This window comes from Heterodontus francisci, chromosome 30, assembly GCF_036365525.1.
Source record: "Heterodontus francisci isolate sHetFra1 chromosome 30, sHetFra1.hap1, whole genome shotgun sequence".
Lineage (NCBI taxonomy): Eukaryota > Metazoa > Chordata > Chondrichthyes > Heterodontiformes > Heterodontidae > Heterodontus > Heterodontus francisci.
The window spans coordinates 45,913,286-45,932,600 of NC_090400.1; the positions used below are offsets into that span (position 1 = coordinate 45,913,286).

General features: G+C 42.4%; 1 protein-coding gene across 1 annotated transcript in view; it reads left to right on the top strand.

The window, feature by feature from the left end:
- LOC137346445 (nuclear pore membrane glycoprotein 210-like) overlaps nt 1-19,315 on the top strand; it is a 163,191-nt gene that overhangs the window by 111,367 nt on the left and 32,509 nt on the right. Inside the window, exons 40-43 of the mRNA XM_068009894.1 lie at nt 413-571; nt 1,435-1,526; nt 9,101-9,275; nt 16,907-17,082. Of these exons, the coding sequence (XP_067865995.1) occupies nt 413-571; nt 1,435-1,526; nt 9,101-9,275; nt 16,907-17,082 (602 nt within the window). The remainder of the gene's footprint in view (nt 1-412; nt 572-1,434; nt 1,527-9,100; nt 9,276-16,906; nt 17,083-19,315) is intronic.

Sequence of the window (19,315 nt, forward strand, 5' to 3'; positions counted from 1 at the left end):
ACTTTCACCAAAGTTCCTTCCTGTTGGGGAAATCCTTGCTTTTTGATGGGTTTCTGATTGGAAACTCGTCACACAGGAAATTGGAATAATAGTGCAATGGGCAGTGGATCATTAATGTGGTGCAGCACTCTGCTACCCCCAAGTGTTGTTTAAATGTATACTTCTCAGTATTGAACATACTAAATTGGGATAAGAAGTTTAGTTCTCCTAATAGGCAAAACTGAAATTCTATTAACCTAGTGTTGCCTTCAAGTGGGACATTTTTCATCCCTGGCTTGTATTTAAGAAATGATCTTAGTGTTGTCTTAAAATTGTTCTTTGACTATATATTACAACAGTAACTACACTTCATAAGCACTTCACTGGCTATGAAGCAGTTTGGTACTATGACGCAATTCTGTTTGTTTTATAGATTTCCTTACAGCTTTCTGCAGAACATAATTTTGCCATGCTGCTGTACAGCAGAGCGGAAGGGAAAACAGGTTTGAAAGTAATTATAAAGGCACAGAATCCATCTGCTGGACAGTTTGAAGGATATGCTGACAGATTTTCTGATGAGATTCAGATTATGGTAATTCTATATGTTGTGTTATATTTTCATTTACATTGTAATTTAATAAAAATTGGAGTCCACTTGACATCAACTCTCAAGTGGTGTAATACATTAGTTGTTTAGCATGCTGAACTACAAGAGAATTTGGATGTGGTTGTAGTTGCACTTTGGTACATGAGTTTCTGACCTCGGATTGATCATTGGGATCCCAGAGAGAAGGAATACTAGAAAGCATATCAACTCAGCTGCTTTTGTACTAATTGCAGATTGCAATGCATAATGGCCGAGTGATTTGATTTTTGTTTTTATTGTTTTATGTTTTTTATATATTTGATACAAATGTCACCAAAAACATATGCAAAGAAAATCCATCTCCAACACTGCTTCAAAGTATATTCTGATAAAAATGAGTTTCTAACAGAGAAGACACAGAATTGATTGCCTATTTTGATGTATCTTCCTTGAACGTCTAAACGATTAATGCAATCTAGCATACTTATACACATTACATCTTCCATGTCTTTCCTATAAGTAAAACTATAAGTGTAGTTAAGATAAATGATTAAATATGGAGCATAATTTAAATCACTTTTACTGGGGTGAATCCAGTTAGTTTAATGTTTAATATTTTATTAGAAAGCTTTCTTACAAAAGCTCAAAAAAAGTTGCAATTTTATGTTCCTTTGCAATGTTTTTGTTCAGAACTGACCACATCACTTATGATCTTTGTTTTGCCACAGCAATGTGTCAGAGTCATTTACGGCGCAGAAGGAGGCCATTCAGCCCATCAAATCTATGCCAATATGTTGCAAGAACACAAGTAAATGTTTGGATTAATGAGGACACTGTTACAATAACACATTTTCCTTTACACATTGCAGGTGTTTGGAACATTGCAACTTTTGCCCCTCTCTCTACCAGCAGAAGAAGTGCTGATGTCACCAAACTCCTATCTAAAGTTACAGACCACTAGGTGAGCTTGTTTCTTGGAATTATGATGACCAAGTCTGAGTATATCTAAACTATGATATTAATAATTTATTCTCAGAAGCATCCTCAAACCAACCATCTTCAGCTGCTTTAACAATGATTTTCCCTCCATCATAAATTCAGGAGTGGGGCTGTTCACTAACAACAATTCCAGTGTTCAGCTCCATTCACGTGAAGCAGTAAGTGCCAGCCTACAGCAGGACCTGGATAACCTAGTCATTAACTGGCACTTATGTGGTGCGCTTGTAACCTGCCACCTGCAGGTTGGACTAAACTGCCAAATGATCAGTTACACTTGTACCACATTAGTGCCAGTTAATGAGCATCTTAAACAAGAGAAAGCCCAGCCATAAAATTAAAGCAAAATACTACAGATGCTGGAAATCTGAAATAAAAACAGAAAGTGCTGGAATTACTCAGCAGGTCAGGCAGCATCTGTGGAGAGAGAAACAGAGTTAATGTTTCCCGTCTGTGACCTTTCATCAGAACTGATGCTGTCTGACCTACAGAGTAATTCCAGCACTTTGTTTTTATTTCAGAAAGCCCAGCCATCTCCCCTTGACCTACAACGGCACCACCATTCTGGGAGTCACCAACTGACCCAAAGCTGAAGTGGACTAGTCATATCTACACCATGGGAGCTAGACAGAGATTGGGTACTCTGCAACAGGTGACTTACCTGCTGACCCTTCAAAGCCTGTCTGCCATCTACAAGATTCAAGTCATGAGTGATGGAATGAGACCACTTGCCTGGATGGGTGCAACTCAACAGTTGGCACCAGAAGGACAGTTTGTTTGATTAATGCCCTTGCCAGTCTAAATGCACAAGCGATACACCAGCCTCGTAATCTATGGAATGCAGTGCAGCCACTTTGCAAGGTTACTCCGACAGCACCTCCCTTCCGTGCACTCTACCACAGAAGGACAAGTGCAGCAATATCATGGGAACAAGTAGCTTCCAGGTTCCCCTCTAAGTGAAACACCATCCTGACTTCTTATTATTATTGTTCCTTCATTGTCACTGAATCAATATCTGGAATTCCCTACCTAATGCCATTGTGGGAGTATAATCTTCTCAAGGGCTGCAGCAGTTCAAGGAGAAGGTCCACCACCACCTTCTCAAGGCAACTAGGGATGGGCAATAAATGTGGCCATGCCAGTGTTGCCCAAACCTGAAAATTTTTTAATTTTTTTTTTAAAAACACATTAAAATGTTTACTCATTTGCTTTCCTTTTTAAGTGGGTTTCCCATAGAGCGGCAGAATTTAATCTTTTTCTCCTTGTAGGTTTAAAACTGCATATAAAATGTTATTTCTGTGGATGCTTGAAAGTTTGCAAATCTAAAGTGGGCTCAATGAAGCAGTGAATGGGATTTCTTTTAAGATTAACTACTTTCAGGGTGGCATAGTTGTAATTACAACACCTAATGCCGTGGAATATTAAAATCTGGCCCATGTATGGGATTTTGTTGTGACTCATATGTAGGATTGTGTGTCCAGTTGACCACGAGAGGAAGTTGCAAATCTGCACCAGACAATGGCTAGCAACTTCCACGCAGTGAGGGCAGGCCAATATAGATCATTATATTTCATTTTCTAGTGGTTGGCTACAGATTGGTATAGACAGAGGAATGGATAGCCTCTTCCTATCTTAGTCATGGAGTAGTAGTGTTAGGTTAATGAGGGAAGTGGAGAAAAAAATAGTCGGGAGAGATGAAAGCTGCATTTCTCCCAGCTCTTATCAAAGTGCCGGGGCGGCGCAGTGGTTAGCACCGCAGCCTCACAGCTCCAGCGACCCGGGTTCAATTCCGGGTACTGCCTGTGTGGAGTTTGCAAGTTCTCCCTGTGTCTGCGTGGGTTTCCTCCGGGTGCTCCGGTTTCCTCCCACTTGCCAAAGACTTGCAGGTTGATAGGTAAATTGGCCATTATAAATTGCTCCTAGTATAAGTAGGTGGTAGGGAAATATAGGGACAGGTGGGGATGTGGTAGGAACATGGAATTAGTGTAGGATTAGTATAAATGGGTGGTTGATGGTCGGCACAGACTCGGGCCGAACGGCCTGTTTCAGTGCTGTATCTCTAAAACTAAAAAAACTAAAACTAAAAAACAAATGGCATCCTATGTGACTGTGACAAAGGTAAGTTTTCCCTCTTCGTCCTTCTCGATTTGTCTGGAGCCTTTGATAGGGTTGACCACAGCATCCTCAACCACGCCTCTCCACTGTTATCCAGCTGGGTGGGACTGATCTCACCTGGTTCTAATCTTATTTATTTATTTGTAGACAGAGAATCACTTCCAATGGCTTCTCTTCTTGCTGCCGCACCGTTAGCTCTGGCGTCCCCCACCTATACCTCATCTAAATGCTGGCCCTCGGTGGCATCATTAGATAGCGCAGCACAGCATTAGTTTTCAGATGTATGCTGACGATGCTCAGCTCTACCTCACCACCACTTCTCTCAGCTCTTCCACTGTTGCTAAATTATCAGACTGCTTATCTGAAATCCAGTACTGGATGAGCAGAAATTTCCTCCAATTAAATATTGGGAAGACTGAAGCAAATGCTTTCGGTCCCTGCTCCAAACTCCGTTCCTAGCTACTGACTTCATCCCTCTCCCTGGCAACAGTCTGAGAAGAAGCCAGTCTGTTTGCATCCTTGGTGTCACATTTGACCCTGAGGTGAGCTTCCGACCTCGTATTTGTGCCATCACTAAGACCACCTATTTCCACCTACGTAACAGTGCCTGCCTTCGCCCCTGCCTCAGCTCATCTGCTGCTGAAACCCTCATTCATGCCTTTATTATCTCTAGACCTGACTATTCCAATGAACTCTTGGCTGGTCTCCCACATTCTACTCTCTGTAAACTTGAGCTCATCCCAAACTCTGCTGCCCAGGTCTTCACATGCACCAAGACCTGTTCCTCGATCACCCCTGTTCTCGCTGACCTGCCTTAGCTCCCAGTCAAGCAACATCTTGATTTTAAAATTCTCATTCTTGTTTTGAAATCCGTCCATGGCCTCACCCCTCTCTATCTCTGTAATCTCCGCCAGCCCCACAACCCTCCAAGATATCTGCACTCCTCTAATTCTGGCCTCTTGTGCAGCCCTGATTTTAATTGCTCCATCGTTGGTGGCTGCACCTTCAATTGCCTAGGCCCCAAACTCTGGAATACACCTCTCCGCCTCTCCATCTCACTTTCCTCCTTTAAGAAACTCCTTGAAACCTACTTTTGGTCACCTAATGTCTTTTGTGGCTCAGTGTCATGCTTTGTTTTACAATTGCTCCTGTAAAGCGCCTTGGGACTTTTATTACATTAAAGGCACTATATAAACATAATTTGTTGCATTTTAATTGTAGTCATCTTCAGGCAGAATTGGTGGATGATATTGTTCATTACAACTCGATGGACAAATTAACATAATAAATTGGAGCAGGAGTAGGCCATATGGCTCCATGAACCTGCTCCACCATTCATTAAGATCATGGGTGAACTTTTACATCAACTTCACTTTCCGGCTCTATCCTCATATCCGTTGATTCTCTTAGTATCCAAAAATCTATCAATCTCAGTCTTGAATATACTCATCGACTGAGCATCCATAGCCTTCTGGTGTAGAGAATTTCAAAGATTTGCAACCCTTTGAGTGAAAAAAATTCTCATCTCAGTCCTAAATGGTTAGCTTGTTATTGTGAGACCACAACCCCTAGTTCTAGATCCTCCAGCCAGGGGAAGCAGCCTCTCGGGATCTAGCTTGTCAAGGCCTCTGGGAAGTTTATATGTTTCAGTGAGATCATCTGTCATTCTTCTAAACTCCAGAGCATATAGGCCCATTATACTCTATCTCTTCTCATAAGACAGCCCTCTTATCCCAGAAATCAAACTAGTGAACCTTCATTGCACTCCTTCTAAGACAAGTATGTCCTTCCTTAGTGAAGAAAATCAAAACTGTACACGGTACTTCAGATACGGTCTCACTAAATCCCTGTATGATTGCAGCAAGATTTCCTTCCTCCCTTTAGGCAACCCTCTTACAATAAAGGCTAACATACTATTTGTCGTCTTAATTGCTTGCTGTACCTGTATGTTAGGCATCTCCAATTGTCTCCTGGATAAATGCAGTACTCACTGTGATGCTCTGTGAAGCAGAGCAAGGTCCCAAGTTTTGATTCCAGGTCTGTCCTGAGTAGGCTCATCTTATTCAGGACAGCAAGTGCTACAATTATCCCCTGTTCCATTTAGTGGGGAGTGGGAAAACCAGCCAAAGATCATGTTCCTGTATGCTATACAGTGACCTTGTCTAGGCTATCAATTTCCATGGAACTGTACCCTAACAAGAATTAACACCTTCAAGAGATTATAAAACCTTAAAAAAAAAAATTTTTAAGAAAAAAATTGTTCGAGGGTTCATGTACGCACCAGGACTTGGTAGCTGCAGAGTTAATGTTCTGCTTGTTTACATTTTCTACATGTTTGAATACATTCATAGTTGTAAAAGATTTATTATATTAATATCTCTGTATTTTATGTGTTCCCTTTTGCATATCATAAATTTCAAAATATTTTTTAAATGGTATGATTGGAAAGATGCCAAGATGTTTTCTATAACTAGACACTAGGGAGTGCAGAACACTTCACTGATGCTTCACAACCTTGCATTTTGGCACCACTGCCAGTCAATCCCAGATAAGAAAATAGGAACAGGAGTAGACCATTTAGCCCTTCAAGCCTGCTGCACCATTCAGTTATAACATGGCTGATCATCTACCTCAACTCCACTTTCCTGTGCTATCCCCATATCCCTTGGTATCATTAGTATCCAGATAGCTATCGATTTCTGTCTTGAACATGCTCAATGATTGACCTTCCACAGCCCTCGGGTGGGGAATTCCAAAGATTCACCACCCTCTGAGTGAAGAAACTCCTCCTCCAGCTTATTCTTAAATGGCCTACCCCTTATTCTGAGACTATGTCCCCTGGTTCTAGATCCACCAGCCTTAAGTCCCAGTCACCTTTTCTCAGTTTGCTGTTGCTTTTTATCACAGAAAAAGTTTTACCTACTTCTTCCTCTCAACTCCAGCATCCTCATTTACTTCTAGTTCCCCACTTATTCCCTTTCAGCACTCTTCCTCACTCATTTTCAACCACATACTTCCAAGCCCCTGGACCACTGCCATCTGAGAAGTCCTGGAATATAGCCCAATGAGAGTCTTAACAATCATTGTAGCTCGCTGTGATCTGCATATTATTGTAATAAGGACAGGTTTGCTGCTTCTGGAAGCAAAATGATGAAAAGCGGGAACGACTTCTTTCTCTTAAAGAAGGTTACTCAAGGGAAAAAAATGTGGGATAGGACAGCCAGCAAAAATTGGGAACAATTGATAGCAGAGTGGCTTCAAACCTAGCCTGAATAGTAAATGAGGCCTTGAGAGGAAATTATGGTGGGTTCGTTATAGATTCACATTGGTGGGCAGTGTTCACACTCTGAACTAACTTGCCAAAGGGAGGCAAATGTAATTCTTAGTGATTTTTTTCTAACCTTTGTGATGAAACTACACCTGCCAAATGGAAACCTATCAGTTTCATCATATGGAACACTATTTGAACTTTTGCTGGACATTGAACATAACTTGTTTAAAAAGACCACAGAGCTGAGCAGCTGAAACATGGCTGTACATTTGCATTCTGAGAGACAGTTGCACAGAGAGACAATGAGAGTGCTCCCTGATTCAATTAGCGAGATGGGGTTTGTCAATAGTGATGATCAAAAGACATTGAGAGCCATTGTGTGTGTGAGCCAGCACTCCACCGCACCCCCCCCCCCCCCCCCCCGCACCGATTATGTCTAGTAAGCTTTGAAAAATCAACAACCCTCGCAGGCGATGCTGTTTCAAACAGAGCTGGTCACATGACTAACCTGCTGGCCAGTCTGGGAATTGATTTAATTGTGCCTCACAGAAAGGTTTGGGGCAGACTGCAATTGAACTTCAAGAAGAAAGCACCGCGCTCTCCTTGTCTCTCTCCAGCAAAGTTCCAGGGACCCACAGAAGAGACTTAAGCCTCAAAACAGAGGAGCTCTTCAGCCTTCTGGTACCAGCACAACAAGTTTAAAAGTATGCATTGGGCGCCAACGAGAACTGCAAGACTTGACTTCAATTAAAGACTTTACAACAAAACTAAAAACAGTAACTGAATTCCATCTACTACTCCAAAACCTCCCCCTTTAATTCTTTCTCCTCTTTATTTGTGTGTGTTTGTCTCGTATGCATGCTAGTGTGGTTGTGTCACATTTTTAGTAATTTTAACTGAGTTAGAGTGATAAGGTTAATAAACTTGCACCGTTCTTGTTTAAACCTGAGAAAGCTTGTCTGATTGGTTCATTTACAATTACAATAAAAGAGCAGTGAGCCAAGACTCAGTGAAGTGAAGCTAAAACACTGTGTCTTTAAAAGTTAAACCCTATTACGGCCAAACCAGGAAAGGGGCCAGAGGGGAGCCTGAGATCCCTTCCTTACGTAGTCGTAACACCTTTGTGCCCAAACAGGATGTTAATCCTGGAGAATAGAACGCTTTCCATTTCAGGCGTCCAGTGCAAACATTAAAGATTTCCATGTCAAGTATAACACAGTTAAATGTATAGTTTTTTTTTCTACGAAGTCCAGACAATGTGCTCCGAACATCAGAAGAGCATTCAGTTGAGTCAGAGTGGCATTTTTTCTATTCTTCCTTAGGTTGCCTAAGGTTCTTTTTCAATTAGTGCTGAATTAGCGACAATTTTGTGATGTTTGCCCATGCCAACGAAGGCAGGCAAGCCAGGAATTTCACGCCAGCATGCCAGTTTCCCAGCACCATCCTGCCCCCGGGCCATTTTCCCAGAGGTGGGTTTTTGGGGAGTTGGGGGGTGGTGATGGGAGGTGGGTAGGGGGCAGTGGGTAGCCAATTAAAGTTCATTAAAGGCCTATTGAGGTCTATTGTCGGAAGCCAACTGGAATTTTCCAGTCGGCCTCCAGAACGCTGGAAGCATCAACAAAATGTGTAGCAGCCTGGGATTGGCCTCCCGTCAACAGCCTGGGGGAGGCCAGCCCTCCAGGTAGGCTTTGATGCCCTCAGCCCCCGCCTGGCACAATGTTGGCCTGTCTGTGAAAGGCATTTTTTTATTTTAATGTTTTTTAAAAAAAAAGTTCGAGAGCGGGTGTGTCCATCTTCAGGTGCCCTCTCTCGCACTTACCTGAAAGGGCATTGTGCTGCTTCTTCAGTGAAGGTGGGCCTTCATTTGGCCCTCCAGGTTCGAGACCCCACCAACTGCCCTTAATTGGAAGACGAGCCTGCCCTCTGGCTGCTAATTGGCCAATTCAGGGAAAATCACAGCCCAGTAACTGTTCCCACACAGTGCAGGTTTCTGATCCCCATTTGACCCTGAGAACAGGGTCTTGAATCCCGCAGGAAAATCCTGCCCCTTGTCTCTTGCCAAATCAGTTGAAATGACAGCAGCTTTTTTCCGGATAAAAAGTAAAGTATAACACAGAAGCATATATTTTTGTTTCTTTTTTTGGAATCAACAGGGATGGTAAAGCCTTTGTCAGCTATGAAGTGCGCAAATGTCCTCATAATAAGTCTGTGATTATGGAGGATGGACATGGTGTCTTGACATCTGGTCCCAGAACTGGTTCTTCTGCACTCACAGTAACATCACTCGAATACTTTGGACTGAACCAAACTATTGTAACTGGAGTGAGGGTAAGTACTTTACTATTTTGTTTCGTATTGAGTTATGCTAAGTGCAAATGGTCATTTTAAACCAGCATCATGACAGATTATTAATTCTAGCAGTGAAATTAGAAATGGCTTTACCAAATGGTACAATTAATTGGAGCCCAAAAATGAAAAGCGATAATGTGCACAGTATTGCCCTGATTTCAACTGTGCTGTAATGTGGATGCACAAAGTGGAGATTAGATGCCTCCTAATACTGAGAAATAGAAGAATCAGAGAAAGTGTTATCCCTAAGGTTGTCATAATTCAGTTCCCAGTGACTTATTACAGTGAAGCATTGCTGGAAGCCTCCGAACAAGATGCTTATATGTAACCTTGAGAGCGTGTAGAAGACGTCCCATGGGGAATAAAAGAATAGTTTACATGAAAATGTATGTACATATTCGGAATTCATAAAAAATTAAAGGAAGTTTCACAAGGATTTGATCCCAGCACAGATCCTTAATGTAAGCAGAATATAGATCAGAGATAGGACTTTATTGTTACAGAACCAATTCAGCAAGCCTTAGTTACCTATTGGACTCTGCTGTGGGAGTACAGCTTCAGAAATTTTGCCATCAAAATTCAAGACAATGAGAATACTTAAAACAGTGAAAATGTTTTACTTATCAGTCCTTCTAGTTCTTCAGACCTCTATTGTAGAGACAGTAGTGTGATTTCCTACATGTACTCTAAATAATGAATAAAAATCGATAATATGTTATCATCATCGTTGTCAAATTTGAAGTGTATTATAAAAGCAAAATACTGCGAATGCTGGAGATCTGAAGCAAAAACCGAAAATGCTGGAAATACTCAGCAGGTCAGGTAGCATCTGTAAAGAGAAAAACAGAGTTAATTTTTCTGGTCTGTGACCTTTCATCAGAACAGACTACATGTGAGGGGGTGGTGGCGTGGTGGTATTGTCACTGGACTAGTAACCCAGAGACTCAGGGTATTGCTCTGGGGGCATGGGTTTGAATCCCACCATGGCAAGGTGGAATTTGAATTCAATTAATAAATCAGAAATCAAAAGCTAGTCTAATGATGGCCATGAAACCATTGTCGGTTGTCGTAAAAACCCATCTGGTTCAGTAATGTCCTTTAGAGAAGGAAATCTGCTGCCCTTACCTGGTCTGGCCTGCATGTGACTCCAGACCCACAGCAATGTGGTTGACTCTTAACTGCCCTCTGAAATGGCCTAGCAAGCCACTCAGTCGTATCTAACTGCTACGAAGTCAATAAAAAGGAATAAAACCAGACGGACCACCCGGCATCGATCAAGGCACCGGAAACGACAACAGCTATCCCAGCTTTGTCGACCCTGCAAGGTCCTCCTTACCAGCATCTGGGGGCTTGTGCCAAAGTTGGGAGTGCTGTCCCACAGACTAGTCAAGCAACAGCCTGATATAGTCATACACTTAGAATCATACCTTACAGACAAGGTCCCAGACACTGCCATCATCATTCCCTGTCCCAGAGGTGGCAGCAGAGTGGGATACAGTCGGGAGGGAGTTGCCCTGAGAGTCCTCAACATTGACTATGCATCCCGTAAAGTCTCATGGCAGCAGGTCAAACATGGGCAAGGAAGCCTCCTGCTAGTTACCACCGACTGCGACCCCCCACAGCCCCCACCCTCAGCTGATGAATCAGTACTCCACCATTTGGAGGAAGCACTGAGGGTAGCGAGGGTGCAGAATGTATTCTAGGTAGGGTCTTCAGTGCCCATCACCAAGAATGGCTCGGTAACACCACTACTGACCGAGCTGGACAAGTCCTAAAGGACATAGCTACTAGACTGGGTCTGCAGCAGGTGCTGAGGGAACCAACAAGAGGGAAAAAACATACTTGACCTCATCCTCACCATTCTGCCTGCCTTAGATGCATCTGTCCATGACAGCATTGGTAGGAGTGACCAACGCACAGCCCTTGTGGAAACAAAATCCGGTCTTCACATTGGGATACCCTCCATCATGTTGTGTCGCACTACCACTGTGCTAAATGGGATAGATTTTGAACAGATCTAGTAACGTAAAACTGGGCAACCATGAGGTGCTGTGGGCCATCAGCAGCAGCAGAATTGTACTCGGCCACAATCTGTTATCTCAGGCCCCAGCATATACCCCACTCTACCATTACCATCAAGCCGGGGGATCAACCCTGGTTCAATGAAGAGTGCAGGAGGGTTTGCCAGGAGCAGCACCAGGCATTCCCCAAAATGAGGTGTCAACCTAGTGAAGCTACAACATAGGACTACTCGCATGCCAAACAGCATAAACAATGTGCGATAGACAGAGCTAAGCCATCCTACAATTAACAATTAGATCTAAGCTCTGCAGTCCTACCACAGCCAATCATGAATGGTAGTGGACAATTAAACAACTAACTGGAGGAGATGGCTCCACAAATATCCCCATCCTCAATGATGGGGGAGCCCAGCACAGAAGGGCAAAAGATAAGGCTGAAGCATTTGCAACAATCTTCAGCCAGAAGTGCCGAGTGGATGAGCAAACTCTGCCTCCTCCTGAAATCCGCAGCATCACAGATGCCAGTCTTCGGCCAATTCGATTCACTCTCCATGATATCAAGAAACGACTGAAGACACTAGATACTGCAAAAGCTACGAGCCCTGACAACATTGTGGCACTAGTACTGAAGACGGTGCTCCAGAACTTGCTGTGCCCCTAGCCAAGTTGTTCCAATACAGCTAAAACACGGGCATCTACCCAGCAATGTGGAACATTGCCTAGATATGCCCTGTACACAAAAAGCAGGAACAATCCAACCTGGCCAATTACCGCCCCATCAGTCTACTCTCAATCATCAGTAAAGTGATGGAAGGTGTCGTCGACAGTACTATCAGGCGGCACTTGCTTAGCAATAACCTGCTCAGTGACGCTCAGTTTAGGTTCCGCCAGGGCCACTCAGCTCCTGGCCTCATTACAGCCTTGGTTCAGACATGGACAGGTGAGGTGAGAGTGACTACCATTGACATCAAGACAGCATTTGACTGAGTATGGCATCAAGGAGCCCGAGCAAAACTGAAGTCAATGGGAATCGTGGAAAACTCACCGCTGGTTGGAGTTGTACCTAGCGCAAAGGAAGATGGTTGTGCTGTTGGAGGTCAATCATCTCAGCTCCAGGACAGCACTGCAGGAGTTCCTCAGGGTCGTGTCCGAGGCCCGACCATCTTCAGCTGCTTCATCAATGGCCTTCCTTCAATCATAAGGTCAGAAGTGGAGATGTTCGCTGATGATTGCACAATGTTCAGCACCATTCATGACTCCTCAGATATTGAAGCAGTCCATGTAGAAATGCAGCAAGACCTGGACAATATCCAGGCTTGGGCTGATAAATGGCAAGTAACATTCGCGTCACACAAGTGCCAGGCAATTACCATCTCCAACAAGAGAGAATCTAACCATCTCCCCATGACATTCAATGGCATTACAATTGCTGAATCCCCCACTATCAACTTCCTGGGAGTTACCATTGACCAGAAACTGAACTGGAGTCGCCATATAAATACTATGGCCACAAGAGCAGATCAGAGACTAGGAATCCTGCAGCGGGCAACTCACCGCCTGACTCCCCAAAGCCTGCCCATCATCTACAAGGCGCAAGTCAGGAGTGTGATGGAATACACTCCACTTGCCTGGAGGGGTGCAGCTCCAACAACACTCCAGAAGCTCGACACCATCCAGGATAAACACTCCACTTGATCAGCACCCCATCCACCACCACTGTCTCGCTGCTCCTTCACTGTCGCTGGGTCAAAATCCTGGAACTCCCTTCCTAACAGCACTGGGTGTACCTATCCCACATGGACTACAGCGGTTCAAGAAGGCGGCTCACCACCACCTTCTCAAGGGCAATTGGAGATGGGCAATAAATGCTGGCCTTGCCGGCGACGCCCACATCCCATGAATGAATAAAAAAAAAAGACCTGAAACATTGGGCCAGGTTTTACCTGGTATGGCCTTCCATGGGCCATGGATTTTCCCCAAAGGTGGGATCTTCCCCTGACCCTATGAGTAGGCTGCCAGTCTTTACTTGGCAGCACCTCCCCATGGTGGCAGGCCCCTCCACTTTTAACAAAATTGACGTGGAGGTGGGAAATGGCCATTAATTGGCCTGTCCTCGGCCTTCTCCACCTGGGTGACGGCAGGAACAGAGCCCCCTGCCATTTTGTTTGCCACCCTGCCTCCATGCTGGCCTTCAAGGCAGAACAAAATCCTGTCTGTTAACTTTGTTTTTCTCTCCACAGATGTTGCCTGACTTGCTAAGTATTTACTGCATTTTCTGTTTTTGTTGAGGCATATTATGCTAAATTCTACTTTCATACAGCCATTTTGCTTTCCACCAAAATTCAAGGTGCACAATGGTGGATATGCAGGCATGTTTGCACAATATCATGAATAGTTAGCATGTCTGCCAAGCAATGAACAGCAGGACAGCAAATTTCACAGAAATGCAGAATATCCATTATACGTGGCCCATTTCAGCGAACATGTTTGTTGTACTTACTGGTGTGAGTCTGTCCAACCCAAGGTTTTCTGAACACGAAGGTTTTAATGCATCTCTCAACATATTGCATTGTGGGCATTGCATTGTCTCATCTGTTAATATACGAACATAAGAAATAGGAGCAGAAGTAGGCCATTCAGCCCCTCTAGCCTTTTCTGCCATTCAATAAGATCATGGCTGATCTGTTTGTGTCTTGAATTCCACATTCCTGTTTACCCCTGATAACCTTTGATTCCCTTGCTAATAAGAATCTTATCTACCTCCGCCTTAAAAATATTCAATGACTCCGCCTCCACCACCTTTCTGAGGCAGAGTTCCAAAGTTGCACAACCCTCAGAGAAAACATTTCTCCTCATCTCTGACCTCAAAGGGCAACCCCTAATTTTAAAACCGTGCCCCATAATTCTGGACTCACCCACAAGAGGAAACATCCTTTCCACATCCACCTTGTCAAGACCGTTCAGGATCTTATAAACTTCAATCAAGTCTCCCCTCACTCTTCTAAACTCCAGTGGAAACAAGCCCAGTCTGTCCAACCTTTCCTCATAAGACAACCCACTCATTCCAGGTAACAATCTAGTAGATCTCCTCTGAGCCGCCTCCAACACATGTACATCCTTCCCTAAATAAGGAGACCAAAACTGCACCCAGTATTCGAGATGTGGTCTCCTCAATGCCCTGTACAACTGAAGCATAACATCCTTATTTTTATTTTCAATTCCTCTCGTATAAAGGATAGCATTCTGTTAGCCGCCTTTATTACTTGCTGTACCTGCATATTAACTTTTTGTGACTCGTGCACTAGAACACCTAGATTTGTCTGCACCTCAGAATTCTGCAGTCGTTTTCCGTTTAAGTAATACTCTTTTTTTTATTCTTCCTGTCAAAGTGAACAACTTCACATTTTCCCATATTATACTCCATCTGCCAGATTTTTGTCCACTCACTCAACCTATCTATATCGGTCTGCAACCTCCTTACGTCCTCTTCACAACATACTTTCCTACCTATCTTTGTGTCATCTGCAAATTTCGTTACCGTGCCATCACTCCTCTCATCTAAGTCATTGATATGATTTGTAAAAAGTTGAGGCCCCAACACAGACCCCTACGGGACTCCACTCATCGCATCCTGCCAATCAGAAAAGGACCCATTTATGCATACCCTCTCTTTTCTGCCAGCCAACCAATCTTCTATCCACGCTAATATGTTACCCCCTACACCATGAGCTTCTACTTTGTGCAATAACCTTTTATGTGGCACCTTGTCAAATGCCTTCTGGAAATCCAAGTACAGTAGGTCCACATCGCATGTTACTTCTTCAAAGAACTCCAATAAATTGGTTAAACATGATTTCCCTGTCACAAAACCATGCTGACTATTCCCGATTACCTTGAGTTTTTCTAAGTGCCCAGCTATAGCCTCCTTAATGATCGATTCTAACACCTTCTGCATGACTGATGTTAAGCTAACTGGCCTATGATTACCTACTTTCTGCCTCCCCTGCTTCTTGAATAGAGGGGTTATATTTGCTACTTTCCAGTCAGATGAAAGTTTTCCAGAACCTAGCAAATTTTGAAAAATTAACTCCAGCGCATCTACTACCTAATTAGGGGACTTGTCAGCCCGCAGCTCCATCAGTTTGCTCAGTATCACTTCCCTGGTGATTGTAATTTCCCCAAGTTGTCTCTTCCTTCCACCTCCTGATTTACAGCTATTACTGGAATGTTTTTTGTATCCCCTATTGTGAAGACAGAAGCAAAAATTTTGTAGATTTCATCTGCCATTTCCTTATTATCTACTTTTAACTCCCCATTCTCACTCTCTAGAGGGCCAACACTTGCTTTACTTACTCTTTTCCTTTTTAAATACCTTTAGAAACTCTTGTTATCTGTTTTTACATTTCTAGCTAGCTTCCTCATACTCTAATTTCTTTCTCCTGATTAACCTTTTAGTCATTCTCTGCCGTTCTTTATATTCAGAGCAATCGTATGGCCTGCCACTCGTCTTAGTGCAGTTATATGCTTTTTCCTTAAGATTAATGCTTTCCTAAACTACTTTAGTTAACCACGGATGGTGGGTCCTCCCCTTAGAATTTTTCTTTATAGTAGGAATATACTTATCCTGACTATTCTGAAATATCTGTGAAGACTATCACCATTTATACTTTGTAGATCTCAATAGACATAGAACAGCCAAATCGGAATGCAATTCATCTGTTCGGGGGTTTGCAAACCTTTTGCTCCCCTTTTACACAATTTCCTCTCACCAATTTTCTCCCTTTGCCTCCTCTCTTAAATACATTGTTAGCTTTCAGGGGTACAGTCCATGGGTGACACTTACCCTCAAATACCTCGTCTGAGTAGTAATTGTTAGTGTGAGAGTGAGATGGACAGTTAGTGTCAGCAGGCTATTTGACTGTTGATACATCACAACCATCTGATCCTGCTACCATCAGATGCCCACATCTCTAGTAGGAATCAATAGATAGCAATCAGAAGCAAGTAATCTGGCCACTTTCCTATCCCTGCTCCAGAATCACTGAAGCCAAGTGTAACGCCCTTTATTCAGGCCGAAAACAGCTAATCTAGCACTGACTGAGCTTTAGACTTAGGAGATCCTGCTTTTTATGTTGTTTAGCTACTTGCTCGGATTTTTTTTTTAATTAGGTATTTACTTGGCATCAGGGGAAGCCATTGGGGGTCCCTCACATTTAGATCTTGAAACTGACATTAATCTACTCCATGCATCAATTTATTGAAGAAAAATCAGTGTATAACAAGCATTAATGGTTCCTTGTCGAATTTAGTATCTATGAACTGTTGTAAAGATTTCAAGAGCAGACAAGTCTTCCAGCAATAGCAGTAAGAATTGGCAATGATGATTGTTTATGGCTCTCTACAATTGTTAATTGGTAATGTGCCCATAACAAATAAACTTTAAATCTTCTGTTAGTCTCTACACACAGCTCGAAAGTTGAAAAATCTTGCTGCACTTATATTTAACACTCATTAATTGAGGCTAATAATAGTCGTAAGTGCTTACTAACGTTCAGTCAACTTAGATATTAATTGCTGTATTGATATTAGGTGGCTCCAGTGGCATACCTCAGTATTAACACCAGTCCGAAGTTATATATAGCTAAAAATGAAGAGCTGGCTGCGCTTCCTCTTGGAATGACATTGACTTTTACTGTTAACTTTTTTGACCTCAGTGGAAACCAGTTCCATGCACACAACACAGAATTGTATTTAGCGCTTAACAGGTGAGCAATGCTTTTGAATATATATGCTGATAATATCTTGATGGAAAGGTAAAAGGAACTCTTTTTTGCTACAAAATTGCTTTAAAGTTTTATCTAAGCACATGCTGTGTTCTTGTTACATTAGGGAAATCTGATAGTCACACTGGTGAATGAGTAATTAACATTCTTCTTCATTCCACATTCACCTCTTGAAGAAGATGTGGTCAACATGCAAAGAAAACACATCATCTATGCCAGAGTCCAAAGGGAATTGCAGCACATGACAATGCAAGGTTTAGATCATTTCACTATCCTATTGGCATGCCTGGAGCTTAGCACATCATGCACAGGAGTCCCATCATTTTGTGGGATGCTGTATTGTTGAGCACAGCAGCAATGGAAGAGTGGCTTTCCATTTGTGGGTGTCAGTGCATGGGTCGCAAGCATTGTATTATTGGCTCCATAACCTGCCATTCCCTTTTCTTATAAAGGCAAGCATTGTGATTGCACATCAGTTCACTTTCCTGAGCTCCAGCATTGAGTTTGTTGTTTCAGAGTCATATACTTCTCAATCCTTGGACTTGACTGTGAAAAATAGATAGTTTAAGCTTTCTCCCTTAAGTAAATCACTAATATTTTACCTTGCCGTTTACAAGGAAAAAAGTAAAGGTTAAAAGAACATGAATGGGAAGAATCATTTTTGGTCTTCAAATTTCTAATCTGATATTCAATGTAAAGTTTAGCTGCCCCAATACCTATAGAGGATCAGTCTTATTACAGTTCATTCTCAGTAATAGGTCTGCCTGAAAAATTCATTAAAAGTTTCTTGTTATATAGTGCCATCAATCATTGAACTGCTTTCCTTCGTTTCCCTAAATGAGTCCATCAAATACAAAGCACTCATTTCCTAAATCTAACATTTTAACCCACAAATGCATAAAAAGTGTAAGGAAAATAAACACTCCAAATATAGGACGAAAGGCTGTGATCTGACCTGTGTATGGTGTTTAATCATCTTTGGAACTAAACACCATAGGTGTTTTGTTGGCACTATCAGCACCAAATGACACCAAGGAAACATTAGTGCCACCTGATGTTACGTATCTCAGGAATGCCTCCAGTGTGATCATAAGACCTACCGGCTCCACTAGTCTTAACTTTCACAGAACTGTCCCATGTACATTGTACCATAAATACTCTTCTAGTAAAAGTACAGGACCAGACACCCAGGAAACATTACTCAAGTCTACATGGCTTGACACCCCAGCCACTACCCTCAGAATCATGACCGAAACAGTGACTCCATTAGTACCATATAATCATTCATATCCACCAACACCCCTCCCGTGCCACCAAACCAGCTGTCCATCCTAGGCATATTATCTGGCAACTATTTGATGTCTAATTCAGGCCATCTGAAAGTTATGCTCCCAAAGGCTCTTGATGGTCTCAAACTGGAAATGGAATTTTATGTTACTTAACTTCATACTCCCCCATTTTGAAATGATACGAATGTGAGCTTTCAAGCTTTTTTTCATGAAAAACTATTTTGTTTGTCGTCTTGGTTTTATCTTGCAGAGTCAGTGAGTTGTGAATCAGTCTTATTTTGTTTGGAATTCTGGCTCTAATGGTCCTTGAGATTCAATTAGAATTGCTACCTAATATTGTTTTCATCATTGTTGCTCCATCAATGAGAATTGGAATATTGGTATCATTCTATACATGCTTGTGAGCTCTAGATTATGTAAAATATATTGAACATAATTACAATTCCTAAGGGCTATTTGTTTCCTATGGTGCAAAAACTTTAGGTAAATTTGTAAGGAAAGTGTTAATCAGACTAGCAGCAGAGTTTTGCAAACTGGCTTGAAGTGATCTGATGAAGTGTGCTAATGTAATATTGCTATTGATTTGTCTTTATATTGTAATTTTAACTTTTAGCCTTAGTTTGTTAGATGGGGAATTATGTTTCTTTGCAACTATACAGCAACTCTAAGATGGTGACCACTGAACCTTTATACTAAGACTGACCCTTATGGGACTTTAATATGAAGTCACCACCAGCTTAATAGGATAAGTTAATGGAGATGTGTACTTGCATACTGGTTCCTAAGCTTCAGGGAGTTGTATGTAAGATCACAAGAAGTAGGTGTCAAAGTAGCCATTCAGCCCCTTGAGCCTGCTCCGCCATTCAATAAGATCATGGCTGATCTGATTGTGGCCTTAACTCCACTTCCCTGCCTACCCCCATAAT